We start from the raw sequence: 16,673 nt of genomic DNA, 5'->3' as shown, positions 1-16,673 counted from the left end.
TGCCTCTACTCTCTCGTCAATGCAATTTTAAAAAAACTATAACAAGACAAATAAACACAAAAACAGTTGAGAAGTGGGTGTTTAAAAGTTGAAGCCAGTCAGGAAGTAGAACAGAAGAGCTGAAAAAGCACCCCAGAGAAATGCATTGTCCACTGAAGGCAACACAGTCCATATTAGATCCTGGTGTATCCTCTCTAGTGAGTTATTCTACTTTGCTTCTAAGATAACCACCAACCAATATTACTTCAATAAAAGTCTCCCAAATGTTCACATGTAAAAACAGTTCTGCAGGCCGTTGCTTTTACAGCAACAAAAGCAGACATGCTACTTCAATGGTGAGTCAGTGAGCAAATGGTAGTATTTTTTTTTCAATTGTCAAATTGCAATAAATTCAACAAAAGAAGACAGTTAAACTTTCTGGACGACCTTGTGTTTTCATTTAGCTCAGAGAAATACACAGCAGTAAAATCAGAGAGGGTGCCATTACACGGCAAATCTTTCTGAGTCATTTATGAACTCCTTTGTAGGGGGTTTGACTGAATTTGTCAGAGGAGAGCTTTCTCCACCAAAGCAGGAACCCTTCCACTCTTCAAAAAGACAACAGGGGCACCTGGGTGGCTCAGACGGGTAAGCGTCCAACTCCTGATCTCAGCTGAGGTCTTGATCTCAGGGTTGTGAGTTCTAGCCCTGCACTACATGCTCAGCACGGAGCCTACTTAAAAAAAAAAAAGACAACATAATACAAAATCAACAAAACCTGCTTTGTATATAAAAATCAGTATTTTAGACAAACATTTATCCTCTAAGGAAGGAAATTCCTTTCCCAGAGGCAAATACAGGTTGAAGGAAGAATAAAAAAGGAGGGAAATTACTGAGCATGGCTTGGAGGCCTCAACCTATCACATTTCTTCCCACATACCACCATCCCAAATTGCCAAAACTCTTTAGGACACCACGTCTCTGCATGCGCTATTCCCCCCTCTCACCATTCTCGAAATACCTATTCATATTTTAAGTCTTATTCCTGGCTCCCCCCCAGCAGAGTTAATTTTCTAGACTCCTAATCTTTTTTTATTTCCTTTTTTTTTTAAAGATTTTCTGTATTCATTTGGCAGCGCGCACGCGCGCGCGCGAGAGAGACAGAGAGAGAGAGAGAGAGAGAGCGAGAGAGCAGCAGGCAGAGGGAGAGGCAGGCTTTCCGCCGAGCAGGGAGCCTGATGCGGGGCTCGATACCAGGACCCTGGGATCATGACCTGAGCCGAAGGCAAACGCTTAAGGACTGAGCCACCCAGGCACCCCGACTCCTAATCCTTTTAGTTGACATATTTATTATAACTTATATGCCTATGTGCCTACCTCATTAGCAGAGGAGCTATTTGGGGGCAAAATCTAAACTCATACATTGCTGGTAGAAATGTAAATTGGTCCAACCACTATGGAAAGCAATATGAAGATTCCTCAAAAAACTAAAAATAGATCTACCATACAATCCAGCAATTCCACTTCTGGTATACACCCAAAGGAAATGAAGGATTTTGACCAGAAATACGTACTCTCATGTTTACTGCAACTTTATTCACAATAGCCAAGATATGGAAACCACTCGAATGAATGGATAAAAAAGATGTGGTACATATACACAATGGAATATTATTCAGCATGAGAAAGGAGAATATCCTTCCATTTGCAACAACATGAATGGACCTTAAACAATTATGCTAAGCAAGATAATTCAGACAGAGAAAGACTATATGATATCATTTATATGTGGAATCCAAATAAGTTAAACCTGTAAAAAGAGAATAAAATGGTGACTGCCAGGAAATGGTGGGGAGAGATAAGATTAAAGGTGTTTAACAGTACAAATTTGTAATGAGTAGTAAACTAGCCACAGAGATCTAATACACAGTATAATAAAAACAGACAATAATATACTATAATTATGTAATGCGATAAATACTGTTACATTAGGGATCATAATAAAAGGGTATCAAAGTAAAATGTTGTACAATTTAAACTTATACAATGTTACACATCAAATTTATGCAAATAAAAATAAAAACTTCTCATAAAAATAGCCAAAAGAAGAATTTGGAAAATTGTTCCTTATAGTGTTCCTTGTCCTCTCAGAAAGTGGAGTGACACATGTCTCTAGCTTCAATCATTTCCTAGGAAAACTCATTTGTCCATAAAACTTTTCTAGTGTGAACACAGCTGCCAAAGAAGAAATGGTAACATATTCAGGTAAATTGTTCTTGGAAATTTTTGAATGACCTAAAATTTACTGAAAAAAACCAAACAAACAGAAATGATTACTTTTCTTACAAAAACACCTTGAATTTTTTTAAATAATTAACATTTAAGGAAAGAGTAACTCCATTCCTATTTTCCTATACAGATAAAATAGAAATTTAAATTCTTTAATTTCTTTTGAAAAATTGTAACAGGCACTTATAATAGTTCATTCCTTTTTCTAAAATTCCTAAAACAAAATCTATTTTGAATAGCATCTTCACACTCTGTAACAAATATACAAATTAAAGTGTCAATCACCTTATTTTTGACATATAACTAAATTCCACAGCTGTGCAACTTATATGCCCATCAGTCATCTGCAAACGCAGCATTCTTGGTGCAGCCTGAGATTCTTCGTTGTCCTTTGGTGCAGCAACATTGCGAATTTTTTGAATTTGCAAAACACATGGACCTTCAAGCTGTCAAAACACAAAGGAATAAATATCACTTTCTAGCCATGGCTTTGTTTTTAATTTATTCTGTTTCTCTCTTCCTTAATGGTCATACTTCATGATTTATAATAATTTCAATTAAATAAGGTCAAAAGTGAAATTATATAACACACATCAGGGTTTGGGGGGATTGAAAGATAAAACTTCAAAAGGGTCTTCTGAATTCATTAATTCTGAATGCATTTTCAGAAAGTAATGAGAAAACTTGAGGAAAACAAAGTTGTATTTCTGGATTAAAGGTGTATTAATAGATGTTTTTAGTATTATGTGCTCTAAATTATTCACATGCACCCCTCCCCATCTTCTCCCATGTAATTAAGGGACATGGAATTAAAGAATTTAGTAATTTTTTAAGGGACATCAACTTTACAGTTGGAAGGAGTGTTTACTGTTTAAAAACATCAGGTTTAAAGTACACCCTCTTCTGGCATTAATGAAGACTACAATACTCCAAAATTTAAACCATATAAAGTTCAAAAAGTGTGAGCTGTATTTATTTTCACATTATCTTTTTAAGTAAATTTAAATCTAATGCTGTATTACATGCCTGGCACTAAAGAGAAGAAATGCTCTCTCTGGCCACATTTCAATCAAAGCCAAAAATAAAACTGATGGACTAAACAGCTCTTAAAAATTTTATATAATAAAATGCCCAGGATATAATTGGGAAATGCTGGTAAAATCTGTTTACATGGCTGAAAAATAACTTTGTCACAAAGTCATATTTTCCACATTATAAAATATTATACCTTTCAGTAGTATCATACCTCCAAAGGGAAAAAAAAAGGCTACTTTTTTGTTACATGGTGTTAAGTAAAATCTTTCTGTGCATATTAATGTAATTTATATTTTCAGCAAAGAAAAATGTGAAATGATTGACAAACATTTATACTTAATTTCTTGAGTAAGCATGTCCCAAGTTAACAAATTTCTACTTCATATTTACCAGTATTTTGCCTATAGAGGAATAATTTTGTTATAAATTTAGTCCTAAAGAATATAATTAGAAAAAAGAGACTAAAATTTCATCTAATTTTCAGTTATTAAAAAAAAAAATTCCAAGTTAAAACAAGTCCAAAATCTTTTTTTTTTTTTTTTTTTTAAGATTTTATTTATTTATTTGACAGAGAAAGACACACTGAGAGAGGGAACACAAGCAGGGGGAGTGGGAGAGGGAGAAGCAGGCTTCCTGCTGAGCAGGGAGCCCGATGCGGGGCTCGATCCCAGGACCCTGAGATCATGACCTGAGCCGAAGGCAGACGCTTAACGACTGAGCCACCCAGGCGCCCCAAAACAAGTCCAAAATCTTTAACAAGTACAGATAAACTGTGAATTCAGGATGAACCTTTCCTTTTGCTTTGTTAATGCCATTAAAATAAGGACATTTAAATGAAACCACTGGCAGGTTATAGTTATTATAATGTTTATCATTCTCTTTATTTTACTACCCCTAATATTTTTAGCTTAGACACTGATGAATATACAGCTTGTGCTGTCCAATATGGCCCACCACCCATATGCAACTACTTAAATTTATATTTAAATTAATTAAAATTAAATGAAATTTAAAATTCGACTCGTGAGTAACATTAGCTATATTTCAAATGTTCTGTATCTGGAAAACACAGATATAAACTGTCTACCTCACTACAAAAAGTTCTATTAGACCATCAGTGATCTAATCTATGTGTTCCAAAGTGAGACTCACGCATCCTAGGGAGAGCACATCCATCGAATCGTGACAGGAAAACTTTTGCTTCTGTTTAATTCTTACTAAGAAAAAAAATTAAACTTTCCTAGTATTTCTTATCCAGCATGCCAAGGGCACCCTAACTCGGTCATATGAAATACAGATCACAATGTATCTTTATGGAATCGGGGAGTTCTACATCCCATGAGGGTTGACAGGACACCTTTGCTGGTTTTGTTTGCTTTCAATGTGTTGTAATAAACTGCCTTTTATTTGTGTGCAGTTCAGTGGGTATATAGATTATATTACCTAGTTTTAACCATTAATGATAACAAAATAGACAAGTATAAACCTATGTTAAGATTCTACCAAAGAGGGCGCCTGGGTGGCTCAGTTGGTTAAGCGACTGCCTTCGGCTCAGGTCATGATCCTGGAGTCCCTGGATCGAGTCCCACATCGGGCTCCCTGCTCGGCGGGGAGTCTGCTTCTCCCTCTGACCCTCCCCGCTCTCATGTGCTCTCTCTCTCATTCTCTCTCTCTCAAATATATAAAAAATCTTAAAAAAAAAAAAAAAGATTCTACCAAAGAAACATAAATAGAAGATAATGTCAATGACACACAGGGTTCATCTACATCCTAGTTGACCATGCGTACAAAACGCTGGGGAATGCTAGGAAATAAGACCTGCCCCTGGCTCCTAATATTTCCTAGCAAGCAACAAGTTTACTTATTTAATTACTCCATCCTGGCCTCTCTAGTCCTTTTAGTGGATTGAATAGTGGCCCCTCCAAAAGATACATCTACCTGGAACCTGTAAAGTAACCTTATTTAGGAAAAAGGACTTAGCATACATAACTGAGGTCAGGATCTAAAGATGAGATCATCCTGAATTAGGATGGGCTGGAAATCCCATGATGAGTGTCCTAACAAGATAAGGGGACATAAACACACAGTATAAATACAAACAGAAAGATGCAGGCTATAAAAGCCATGTGGAGATGGAGGCAAAAATTGGAGTTTCACAGCTACAAGGCAAGGAATGTCAAAGACTGCCCACAGCTACCAGAAGTTAGGAAAGAGTCATGAAACAGATTTTCCCTCAAGCCTCCAAAGGAACCAAACCTGCTAACACATTGATTTTAGACTTCTGGCCTACAGGACTGTGAGAGAATAAATTTCTGTGTTTCATGCCACCAAGTTTGTGGTAATTTGTTACAGGAACCTTAGGAAACTAATATACCTGCTCATGGAATGACTTATCTGGTTGGGAAGAATATATTGTATATACTGGGTTCATTCTCCCCCTTCTTTTTCTTGAGATCTAGCTAGGGACTCTGAGGTAGGAGGTATTGACTCAGGCTCTTCACTGGATTGACACTACCATGAAGGAGTGTGTTAAGTCTGCCTGGTTTGTGGTTCAGTGGGTCCATAAACCACATCTTTCAAAGTAATTCTCATCAATAATAAAGTTGACATTTTGGCCCATATCTCCCATGCTTTACTTCTCAATTGATTCAAAAGCAAAGTGGAAAAGGAGGCACTATTTATTAGACTTTTCTTAGAAGAGTTTACAATCTTTTCATAGTCACTTCTCAATGTGAATCATCAAGCCTTAATATTAGTGATTCCACAATTCAGAAATGTTCTATAAGTAAGCCAACAGATATAATGAATGTTTTCATTATTATGTTTATAAAATTCAGTTTATTATACTCTGTAGTAAACAAAATACATAAGTATAGGACCTAAATAAAACACAAATAGTAGAATAAAGTGCTATAGTTCTAACATTATAAATCCTAACTCTAAACCCTGAATCTAAAATCATCTAAAGGTGGGGCACCTGGGTGACTCAGTCAGTTGGGCATCCAACTCTCGATTTTGGTTCAGATCAGGATCTCAGGGTCATGAGATCAAGCCCAGCTTTGGGCTCCACGCTCAGTGGGGAATCTGCTTTCCCCTCTCCCTCTGCCTCCCAACCCCCCACTCGTGCTCTCTCTTTTTCTCTCTCTCTAAAATAAATAAATAAATCTTAATAAAATCATCTAAAGGCATCCACACTACTGAATGAATATTAATCTCAAAATCTGTGCCCAACTAGTGTCAAGGGCAATCCCAAAGTAAAATAAGATATAAATTTTAAATGAAAATTAAAAAAGAAAAGATTAATCTTTACCCAAGATTTCTTCTTCTTTTTTGGGGGGGAGGGGCAGAGAGAGAGAGAGAGAATCTTAAGCAGGCTCCATGCCCAGCATGGAGCCCAACGTGGGGCTTGATCTCATGACCCCGAGATCATGACCTGAGCCAAAATCAAGAGTTGCATGCTTAACTGACTGAGCCACCCCGGCGTCCCACCCATTTCTTTAATGTCTGATTTTCTCTTTTGCATGAGTAATAAGGAACAAGTAAAAGAAATTACCGTAAAAAGTTTAAATAAGTAAGAAGAATTCATCATTGTCTCTCCAGGTAAAGATTTCTCATCATAATAAATGATATAAAATATCTGCCAGAAATATTATCTGAGGCCAAAAAAATTCACCCAGGCTTCATTCCTTCCTCTCCTTAGAAAGATGGACACCTCTGTCATCTGAACTCCTAACCAATCATATAAACTGATATGCAATACCAGATATAAATGGCTCTATTAGTTTATTACTTTATTGATCATATTAAATAGCATTCCTATTTATTAGTGAGACTCTCCAAAGGCTGGATGACATGGAACCAGTTACCTACAGTCTGATCACACCTGGAAAACAGATTTTTCTTTAGGACTCTAGAAACCATCCAAATTTAGACAGTCTATGATACTATGAAATATCTGCTAGCCATTTCTTTTTATAATCTTATCAATTTCCTTGAGAAATAAATTTCCTCCATCAATACCTAACAACATAAGCACCAGATTCTCCATCAAACCTAAACATAGGGCCTACGAGTATATTAATTATGAAGGATCTATGAGTATGATTAAGTTCTGATCAAATTTCCAATATTATTGCAAAGTGGATTAAAATTAACAGACTAAAAAGTTTCATCCTCCACAGTCCTTTTAAGTACTTAAAATCATAATTCATTTCATTCTCTATCACTACTTTCAAAGCATTTCCAGTGGTGGCTTCAATAAGATTTCCTAGGGTTCATTTTTTCATTCACTTATGTCTAGAGAAGTTTTTGACTAGACCATTCACATCTCTACCTTAGGATCTAAGCAACTGGACAAATGATTCCAGAAAGCTGCCTTGGAAGAAGAAAAAGTTGTTCCGCTATAGCTACTTTAAAAGCCTGAAGGACAAGCTTTAAAAATCATTTATGATGCTCTCTTTTTTAACCTACTTCTTTGCCCTGTCAAAACAACTCTTAATATCATTTTAACAAAATTTTATTTTAATAAACATGAGGATAGGGCAGGAAAAGACCACAGGGGAAAAAAGTATGATTTGTCACACCCTGTACTATTTTAAGGATAATATCAGACTCAAGAAAACTAGAATGAAAGACAACTATCTACACACTGTTAGAAATTTCAGAACATTTCCCACATTACCCATTCAGGCATCTATGGTAAATCTCAATTTGGTGGACATTTTCCTCCAGAGAAGACCTATGTGTGCTTCTGGCAATAGCAACCCTGAAATTGAGAGAGCCTCAACTTTGGGCTAGTGGAAAGGTAGCAAAACTAACCTTAGCCAAAACCTCAGCTCGCTCAGCTCACCCCCATGAGCTCCATGTACCCCTTCTAGAAGAAAGCACAGATGATTCAGGTGCCCAGGATTCCCATATAGAAAGAGCAAGAAACATGAAATCACAAGAAAATATCAAGAGACTCATAAGGAAACAAGCCACAAAGCATGAGAATCATAAAATAAATAAATAAAAAATTAAAAAGTTAAGTCTCTAAGACCTGGAGAATTTGGAATTATCAAAAATAGACTATAAAATAATAAGCCTGGTCTAGAGAATTTACATAGAATTGTGAACCTAATAAGTAGGGAACAAATATTCTTCTCAAGCAAACATGCAACATGTACAAATACATATCAAGCTATAATGTAAGCCTCTATGAAATTTCAAATACAGCTCTCATTCTGTCCAAATTCTCTGATCACAATATAACTAAATGAGAAATCTGTAACAAAAAGAAAGAAAAGGATATTATTTTATGATTAAAACAGGCAACAAATACAACTTAATATAAACTGAAAAGTGTTTAGAACTGAATGATGATGAAAACGTGTAAAACCTTTGGGATAGTTAAACAGCAGGGGGAGGAAATTAATAGCTTATATTAGAAAAGAGAGAAAAAAACTAATGAGCTAAACTAACAAATTATGAAAAGAACAACAGACTGAGCTCAAATAAGGTAGAAGAAAGAAGATAATAAAGAGAAGTTAATGAAATAGCAAACAAAATTCAAGCTTAGCAGACTAGTGCTGGTTCCTTGCAAAAACTAATGAAACTGATACTGAACAGGACTGATCAAGAAGCAGAGAGTAATGATGCCAATCAGTGATTCAAGAGATAATATTAATAAAAACATCAACATACTTTCATCAGCAGTGGAAAAATAAAAGAGAACTAAGCAGGGCTGTCTAAATGTCCATCAACTGGTGAATGAAAAGAAAAAAGTGATATATCCATATAATGGAATACTACTCAGCAATAAATAGAAACAAACTACTGACACATTAACTTCAAAATCATTACACTAAGTTAAAGAAGCCAGATACAAGAGAGAATATATGGTGTGATTCCACTCATGTGAAATGTCAACAAAAGGCAAATTTATAAAGAAAACATAAAAGAATATACAGATATAATATTAAGAATAATAAGTACAAGTTAGCAGAATTTAAGATCAATATACAATTATCAGAGAGAAAAACTAGTAATTTTTTAAAAACACCATTTACAGCAACAAAAATAAAATACTCCAGGAATAAAGCTTACAAAAGATACAAGACCTATATACCTTTAACAAATTATAAAACTATGGAAAAACTAAATAAATGAAGAGATACATCTAGGAGTGTGCTAGAGGCAGCTCATACTGGTTCACAAGAGCCTATAATGCACATTTCTTCCCAATTCCGGCATCAGTGATTTCATAGTGTAGCTTATAGTCAGCCATGGTAGTAATACTTTTGCTACAAAAAGTAGCAGATGCTACGTATATATGAGGGCTTTTTTCCTTCTCTTCACAGAGGCAGCTTATAAGCATTTCACTGATAATATGATATCATAATGATATCAACTGTCTTTAAGCTGATCTGCAAATTCAGTGCAATTTCAATCAAAACTCCAACATATTTTAAGAAACTTGATCATTTGATTCTAAAATTTATACGGGTGTGGGGGTGGGCGAGGAGAGAATAGCCTAAGGAAGAATAACATATTTTACAACCACAAGATTAGAAAAATTTGATCATTTCAAGTGCCACAAATGATATAGATTAATGGTATTTCGCATATACTACTGAAGGTAATATAAATTTGGTACAACTACGTTAAAAAATAATTTGGCAGAATCTTATAAAGTTGAACACTGGCTTAGCTCTAAGCACATAATAATTCAATCCCTGGTTATGTTCCCCAGAGAAACTCTTACATACATGCATCAAGAAAAATACACAAATTTGTTCCTAGAAGTAGTGCATCTATTGTTAAAAACAAAAGAAAAAGCACTTAAATATCCATCAACAAGAGAATGAATAAGTAAACTGAGATATAGTTACACAGTTTAGTATTATATAAAAGAGAAAATGAATGAATAATAGGTATATGCCACATGGATACCTACTAGACATAGAGCACTGAATGACAAAAGCAAATTACAGCAGACAACATATTAACATTTTATAAACCTTAAAAACAAAAATACATATTGTTTAGGAATAATTGCATATGTAACTACAATATTTTTAAAAGTAAAGTTAAACTCAAAATTCACAGCAATCAGTTCTTGGTGTGGGAGGGAGGAAGAGCTAGGACACGTAGGTAGGCAGAGTGGTACTGTAATGTTCTAGTTCTTATATCAGGCTGAGACTTCACACTTGCTCACTTCATTATTAAGCCTAAAACATATGTTTGTATATATTAAACATTACATTAAAATAGTTCAAATAATTTACATGATATTCTGAAATTAAGACATTGGATAGTTCACAGAAATGTCAGGAGAATTAAAGAACTAGGTCTGCTGCCTACACAGAGAAAACACTCATAATCAAACCACAGAACTGGTTTAGTGGCCGTGGTGTGTTGGTAAAACAGTCCTCAGATGCGGAGGGGAGAGAAGAAGCCTTAATATTTGTAGCATTTGCCAACTTCCATGGCTGATTTCAACTACCAACAAGATGTTACTGAACTCCAAACTAGGAAGGCATGCTGACAAGCGGCGTTCGTGAGCTGTAACAAGCTGGACCAGCACACTGCAAGCGTCTAGCTGTACACCTTGTTCTATCAGTCTCACTGGCCCTCGACACTTATCCGGTACTGCTGCAGCTATTACCCTAGAAACTCAATCTTGCTATAGCTTCTACCACTAGCAGAGAGCATTCACTACAGTTCCTGCTTATTTGAGTGATTAGCCCAAGTCCACAGCAGCTACAGCTGACTAGCAGAGCTGAGCTACAAATGCAAGGCATAGCTGCAAAGGAGGCTGGGGAAAATGTGTCTGGCATTTTCTTCTCCACCACCACGACTTGAAAGATGGGACATTCTCACACACACAGGAAGAGAACTCAGGTTCTAGGAATCACAAACGTCTACTATACTTATCTTCTGTGTATTGTTATCAGTCAAGATTTTGTCACGCTGTTTTTTTATAGTTTGTACAATAAAGTAGGTTTTTAATTTTTTATAATTTTCCAAATAGAAATAATAATGCTGCTGCTGGCAGAGGGTAATGTACTCTGCTAGTAAGAGGCAGAATTAGGATTCAGATCCAGATCTGACATATACCAAAGTCTGTTGTCTTTCTATTACACATTCTAAAACTATGACAAAATTTGTTACATAGCAAAAGCAGATATAGGCATAAAGGGCAATGGAAATATTGATGCTTAAAAATTAATTCTGCTCAAAAGGGGTCAAGAAAATTAGGAGAGAAGTGGAATATGAGTGGAGATTTGCAGAATAAATAGCGTTTGCCTGGCAGCAAAGACAGATTTTAAGAAAGTTATAGTTCCTTCATCTCAGCAGTAAAAAAAAAAAAAAGAGGGCAGTAATCATTTCTATTTTCAGTGTTTTTCCTGAAGACCACAAAGATAATGCATATAAACTGCTTAAAATCGGATCTAGCAGAGTAGATTTTCAGTAAAAAAGAGGAGAAGGAGAAGAAAAAGAAGAGTTTGCTGGAAATCAGGGTTCTCCTAGATAAGTTAGAAACTTGCACCAAAAAAAGATCAAGATGAAAGCAAGTCAAATGCACTGGGGATGCTGAAAAAAACAGCTTTGCAAAGGTAGTCCCTCATCCCTATCTCAAATTTTCAAGTGATATTCACATACAGCGAGAGTATAAATGTAAAAAAAAAACTTACAAACAATAGTAAAAAGAAACCTTCTGAATCATAAATATGGTAGTACCTTTATTAGACCTAAAAGTTTCTACTCCTCAGAAATTTTAAAAAACAGGGTATTATAAAAGCCTATTAAGTGAGAAATAGACATAATCTTGAATATGTTCTCCCAAATATGAGATGCCCTGTGAAAAGCATCAAATTGTACGTCAAAGTATAGCACAGAACACAATTTCTCTTATTCAATCGTTCAGAGCAATTACAGCAAATGAAATATGAGGAAAACACTGTGGGACCCCCAGTCAAAATTAACCCTTCTACTAGTGTATCACTTGCCTATTTCCACACCTCTATCCTTCACCTTTTTAGTTTTTTTTTCTCTGGGAGAATTAAAAAAAAAAAAAGTAAGGTGAACAGTTTGTTTTTCAATTATCAGAAGAGTGTCTACTATATATTGTTTTGTGCATTTTTTAAAAAAGATTTTTTATTTTTTATTTGACAGAGAGAGAGAGAGGGGGAGAGCACAAGCAGGGGGAGGGGCAGCGGGAGAAGCAGGCTCCCCGCTTAGCAGGGAGCCCGATGTGGGGCTTGATCCTAGGACCCCGAGATCATGACCTGAGCCGAAGGCAGACGCTTAACCGTCTGAGCCACCCAGGCGCCCCTGTGCAGTCATTTTTAAACTCCACAGAAGTTCTATTAATATTTGCCAATAAACACTTATAAATAAAGCATAGTAAAATCAATATTTCAGAGTAATCCATTGTTCTGAAAAATAAGAGTGCATGTTTAATTTTAATAACTCACCAGAAGGAACACTGACAAATTGTATTATTTACCACAGAATAAATTAACATACATAAAACATAATATAATTTTATTTAAATTAAAACTTAAAACTTTTTTCAATTATTTTTCTTTTCAAAAACATCTCATTTTCTAGACTGATGGTGAAAGGGCATTCACTTTGAATTTTAAGGCAGTGAAGCCATCTTGTGGTTGATGTCGGTACTGCTAAAGTTTTGAGCAGTCCCATTTGTAAAATTAGGTCTTTAATCACAGTTTGACGTTTAAAAAGGCATATACAACCTGTCATTTTTAAAACTCAGAAGAAAAAATAAATACAGACCTGAAAGCCTTTCCTTTTTAGGGTTCCACAGTAATGCATAAGGTCATCACATAGTTGGACTGGTAACAAAGTATTTTTACATTAACCTATATTTTGTAATTCTGTATTTTGGTTCAGAGGCTTAAGCTATGAAAATGACTACTGAAAAATATTAAACTTTAAAAAGAATATGAAAAATACTGAACAGCTTTTTAGAAAGAATAGTTTTACTTCTTTTTTGTCATGACTTTGTTCTATGATTTTTAGCTTATAAGCCACGGTTCCAAGACCCTGTAATATCTAAGAAATGCAAAAAAGCCTGCCCTAAAACACTCAGAAAAGAAGTTGCAAAAGATGGTTTCCCCACCATACCTTCCTCCACTCTCACAATCTTTATGGCTTAAACCTCAAACATAAACTGCCTATGGGAAGACCTGGCTTAGTCTTGGAAGCCTGGAGAAAACAGTCATCTTCCCCCTCAGCACTTTTTTTTAAAGTATGCTGGGAGTGGGGGCTGAGACCCTGAGACCAACACCTGAGCTGAGATCAAGAGTCAGACACTCAACTGACACCCAGGCACCCCATTCCCTTTCAACACTTTTAAAATTTGTCTGAAACCTTGGCATTAAGATCATGGGCAACCTTAGGGAGAAAATATAGGAATTGCAAAATAACGTTAAGAGAATGGAAGGCAAGAGAAAGGAACCTGAACAAAACTACTATATTAATTAATGATTAAGTTCCTTGCATTTTTTGCCATTCTACTTTCTCCCAAATTAACAGTGGTAACTAAAAGCAATTATTAAGACTTCAGTCTCAAACTCCAGATGACAGTACTTTCTGAAGGCCCCAGATTTGTCTTAGAACAAAAAAGATGTAAATTCAATGTATCCAGGATTAACTGTCTTCTAACTACAGGCCTACAATCTTTCTTACCTGATCACAGATCAACTGGCTCTCCATTCTTCCTTTCCACTCTCAAATTCCCAAATGCTAAAAATGGTATTATCCAAGACTTAGTAAATATAATAACAATACACACCATGTGAGCATTTACTTTTGGCCTCTTTTGGGAGAAGTTTGAAGACTCCTCTCTATACTCCTTTAATCTACCTCCAATGAGGATTACTGCTTTGATGTTAGTCACTTTCCTGTAAAGAACAGTTGCACTCATCAGACCTATCCAAGACTGCTGCCTAATCTGGGGTTCCATAATCCAGAAACTTGCTAAGTATGCTTCCCAGACCACCAGAATCAACATCCCATGGAAACTTGTCCAAAATACAGATTCTTGGGCTCTATCCTAGTTCAATGGAATCAGAAACTGGGGAGTCAGGGATTGAGGGCGAGGAGCTGGCCATCTGTGTTTACCCAAGCTTCATGGTGATTCTGGTGCACAATGAAGTCTGAGAACTATACCACAACCAAAAAAAGAGATGTACAGAAACTGGAGAGAACTCTGAGAACAATGAAGTTGAATGAAAAGTTTGAGACAGAATAAACAAAGGAATCAAGATAACTAGCTTTAGCAAAAAGAAACCTGTGGCAATGACATTTACACGTCCTCAAGTATATGAAGAATTATTCCCAAGGAAAAGTAAGCAGATGTTCTCCATTTCCCCTGAGGGAAGATCAAGAAGACATTATGAACTTTAAGTTGTAACATAAGAAATTTAGGTTAAAATGTAATTAAAGTTTGCTGACACAGAGTGTTGTTAAATATTAAAATGAATTGCTGAGGAGTATACAGAACCTCTTCTCTGAGTATCTGTCTCAAAAACAAGAGTAGATTAGAAATTCTCTTACGGTTCTTTCCAGCAAAATGATTACCATCATTTATATAAACGGGTTAATATTTAGAAAATGTGAGAAACGTTGTTACATTATAGATCTTTTATAATTATCTAAAATTTAAAATATCTGATAGCTATTTTAAATACCGAAGTGTTAAAATGGTAAGAGTATTTATCCAAACACAAAACATACACACTGAAAGTATTTATTTAAATTATAGATAATGGTATTCTTTAATAGTTCAAAAAGTGACCAGTAGCACATAAAATTCTTGGCTGAGATAATTCACATGTATTTTAAAATAAAAAGAAGTTGAATATAAATTTAAAAAAAGTAAAAGATTGAGTAGTTGATATCTAAAAATTGTATCCCTGGATTTAAAAAGATCACTGAAAAAATTCATAACATGAATATATATATATTTGAAATTATCTAATATATATGACATACATAATATATCATATTATATATATTATGCACTAATATATATATGTGATTCAAAAATGAAAGCAATAACCAAATGCACAGCTTTGACAAATTGCTCCTAATATCTTCTCACAATCTTATAATTTTATACAAATAAGTTCATTAAATAAACATGGAAATAGGTAACTAAAATTAAAAATACAAAAAGGTCCTTGTCCTGTATTCCAGCAATATCTGGTAAGTCTCACATGTAAGTGTGCCATAATTATAATTCCTGAAACCGAAGGTTTTTTTTAATGTTGAAAAGTCACCAAAAGTTTAAAAGTTCAAGTCAATAATTTTCCATTTGTATAGAAAGTCACTATAAGGATAACTCTATGACCTATTCACTTCTAAAGTATTTTGCAGTTGCAGTCTTTATTGACAAAAAATAATTCCAGTAATTTAGTAAATGTTCATATTTATTGTAGTTAGCATAATTTAGGAAGTTAATGTTTTTCTTTACCTTTTCTACCTTTCCACCATTGATGTCACTGGGGAGGAATTTCTTGCCAATTGTTCTTAAGTCTGTCTAAAATAAAAATATTATTATTAAAATATAATTATAGAGAAGAGTAAATCTAAATCTAATCTCACTCATAAACAAAAGATGAAATTACTTAAGGCCCGTAGAATAAAATTTAAATCAGTATCTTTTAGCTGATTATGAGATCTATACATATAATCGATCTTTTCAAATTACATAGTCCCGTACATATTTTGTTTAAAGTACACTGGTAAGTTGAATAGTAATGTTTAAGGCCTTAATTCTGGTTATATTCCTTTCAATCACTTAACTACTAAATCTTCTCTATTAAGACCTAATACTTGATTTTATATAAACTGTAGTCTTACTAAAAAATTAATGCCCTAATCCCAAACCAAGTGACTACTTTTAGTACATAAACAGAATGAATATATTTTTGATAACTGAATCCTACACAACATTCATATGAAGAGTCATGAAAACACATTATTCTATTGGCTGTGATACCCATAACAAAGTTATATAACATACAAATATCCTAGGGAATAATACCACTGCAACAGCAAGAATAAGGAAGACTTCATTGTAGTAAAAATCTGTATCATTTGCTTAAACAAATTACAGAAATCAAAGTTAGTGAACAAATGACTAACTATATGAAAGTGCAGAAGTACATATTTCTCAGCAAACCAAAGCAAAAGATAAAAAGGAAAACATAAGAACTAACAGAAACAAAGTTGTAGCATTTCTGATTTAAAAACAAAACTTGAACTATACAATTTACAAAAAAGCAGAACTTTGAAGGATATTGTCCTCTTTAAGAAGTACAAACTAAAGGAACAATAAGAAATTTGCTCAGAGGAAA

At 34.7% G+C, this 16,673-nt stretch overlaps 1 protein-coding gene across 4 annotated transcripts in view; it reads right to left on the bottom strand.

Annotated features, from left to right (window-relative positions):
• TDRD3 (tudor domain containing 3) overlaps positions 1-16,673 on the bottom strand; it is a 157,513-nt gene that overhangs the window by 81,656 nt on the left and 59,184 nt on the right. For 2 of the 4 annotated variants that reach the window (XM_081815006.1, XM_081815008.1), the window contains exons 3-4: positions 15,788-15,853; positions 2,554-2,714 (exon numbers count right to left, since the gene is read on the bottom strand). In XM_081815006.1, the coding sequence (XP_081671132.1) occupies positions 2,554-2,714; positions 15,788-15,853 (227 nt within the window). The remainder of the gene's footprint in view (positions 1-2,553; positions 2,715-15,787; positions 15,854-16,673) is intronic. The other 2 variants (XM_081815007.1, XM_081815009.1) reach the window with 1 other exon arrangement.

Source organism: Leptonychotes weddellii, chromosome 3, assembly GCF_054177405.1.
Source record: "Leptonychotes weddellii isolate Sample4059 chromosome 3, ASM5417740v2, whole genome shotgun sequence".
Classification (NCBI taxonomy): Eukaryota; Metazoa; Chordata; class Mammalia; order Carnivora; family Phocidae; genus Leptonychotes; species Leptonychotes weddellii.
Note: the sequence above shows the minus strand (reverse complement) of the source record. Positions and strands in the feature narration are given on the sequence as shown.